The sequence below is a fragment of the Corvus brachyrhynchos genome, unplaced genomic scaffold (assembly GCF_000691975.1).
Source record: "Corvus brachyrhynchos isolate BGI_N302 unplaced genomic scaffold, ASM69197v1 C11608018, whole genome shotgun sequence".
NCBI lineage: Eukaryota > Metazoa > Chordata > Aves > Passeriformes > Corvidae > Corvus > Corvus brachyrhynchos.
Window position 1 is genome coordinate 1 of NW_008244829.1, and position 597 is coordinate 597.

Below are 597 nucleotides of genomic sequence, written 5' to 3' on the forward strand. Positions count from 1 at the left end.
TTGCAGAAGAACAAATTTGAGAGCCTTCCCAAGGTAAGCTTCATGACCAGCCGTATGAAATCACTGAAACATCTGGACATGAGCAACAACCTGCTGCGCCACAGTGGTGCTGCCACGCAGTGCCAGTGGGCTGAGTCTCTGACAGAGTTGGACCTGTCCTCCAATCAGTTGGCGGATGCTGTGTTTGAGTGCTTGCCAGTCAACGTCAGAAAACTCGGCCTACAAAACAATCAGATCAGCAGTGTCCCCAGGGGGGTGGCGGAGCTGAAATCCTTGGAAGAGCTGAACCTGGCATCGAACAGGCTGGCTGACCTGCCAGGGTGCAGTGACTTTCCATCCCTGCAGTTCCTGAACATCGAGATGAATTCGATCCTCACTCCATCTGCTGACTTCTTCCGGAGCTGCCCAAGGGTCAGGGAGCTGCAGGCCGGGCACAACCCATTCAAGTGTTCGTGTGAGCTGCAAGCCTTTATCCGCCTGGAGAGGCAGTCCGGGGGGAAGCTGTTTGGCTGGCCGGCGGCATACGTGTGCGAGTACCCCGAAGGCTTGCGAGGAACGGAGCTCAAGGACTTCCACCTGAGCCAGCTGGCTTGCAAC

The 597-nt window shown here is 56.3% G+C and overlaps 1 protein-coding gene across 1 annotated transcript; it reads left to right on the top strand.

Moving 5' to 3' along the window:
* Nucleotides 1–3: 3 nt before the first annotated feature.
* Nucleotides 4–591, top strand: LOC103623051 (toll-like receptor 6; the record flags this gene model as incomplete). The annotated part of the gene is made up of 1 exon (XM_008642089.1): nt 4–591. A coding segment is annotated over one exon (588 nt), but the record flags the coding sequence as incomplete, so codon positions are not given.
* Between the last annotated feature and the right edge of the window lie 6 nt (nt 592–597).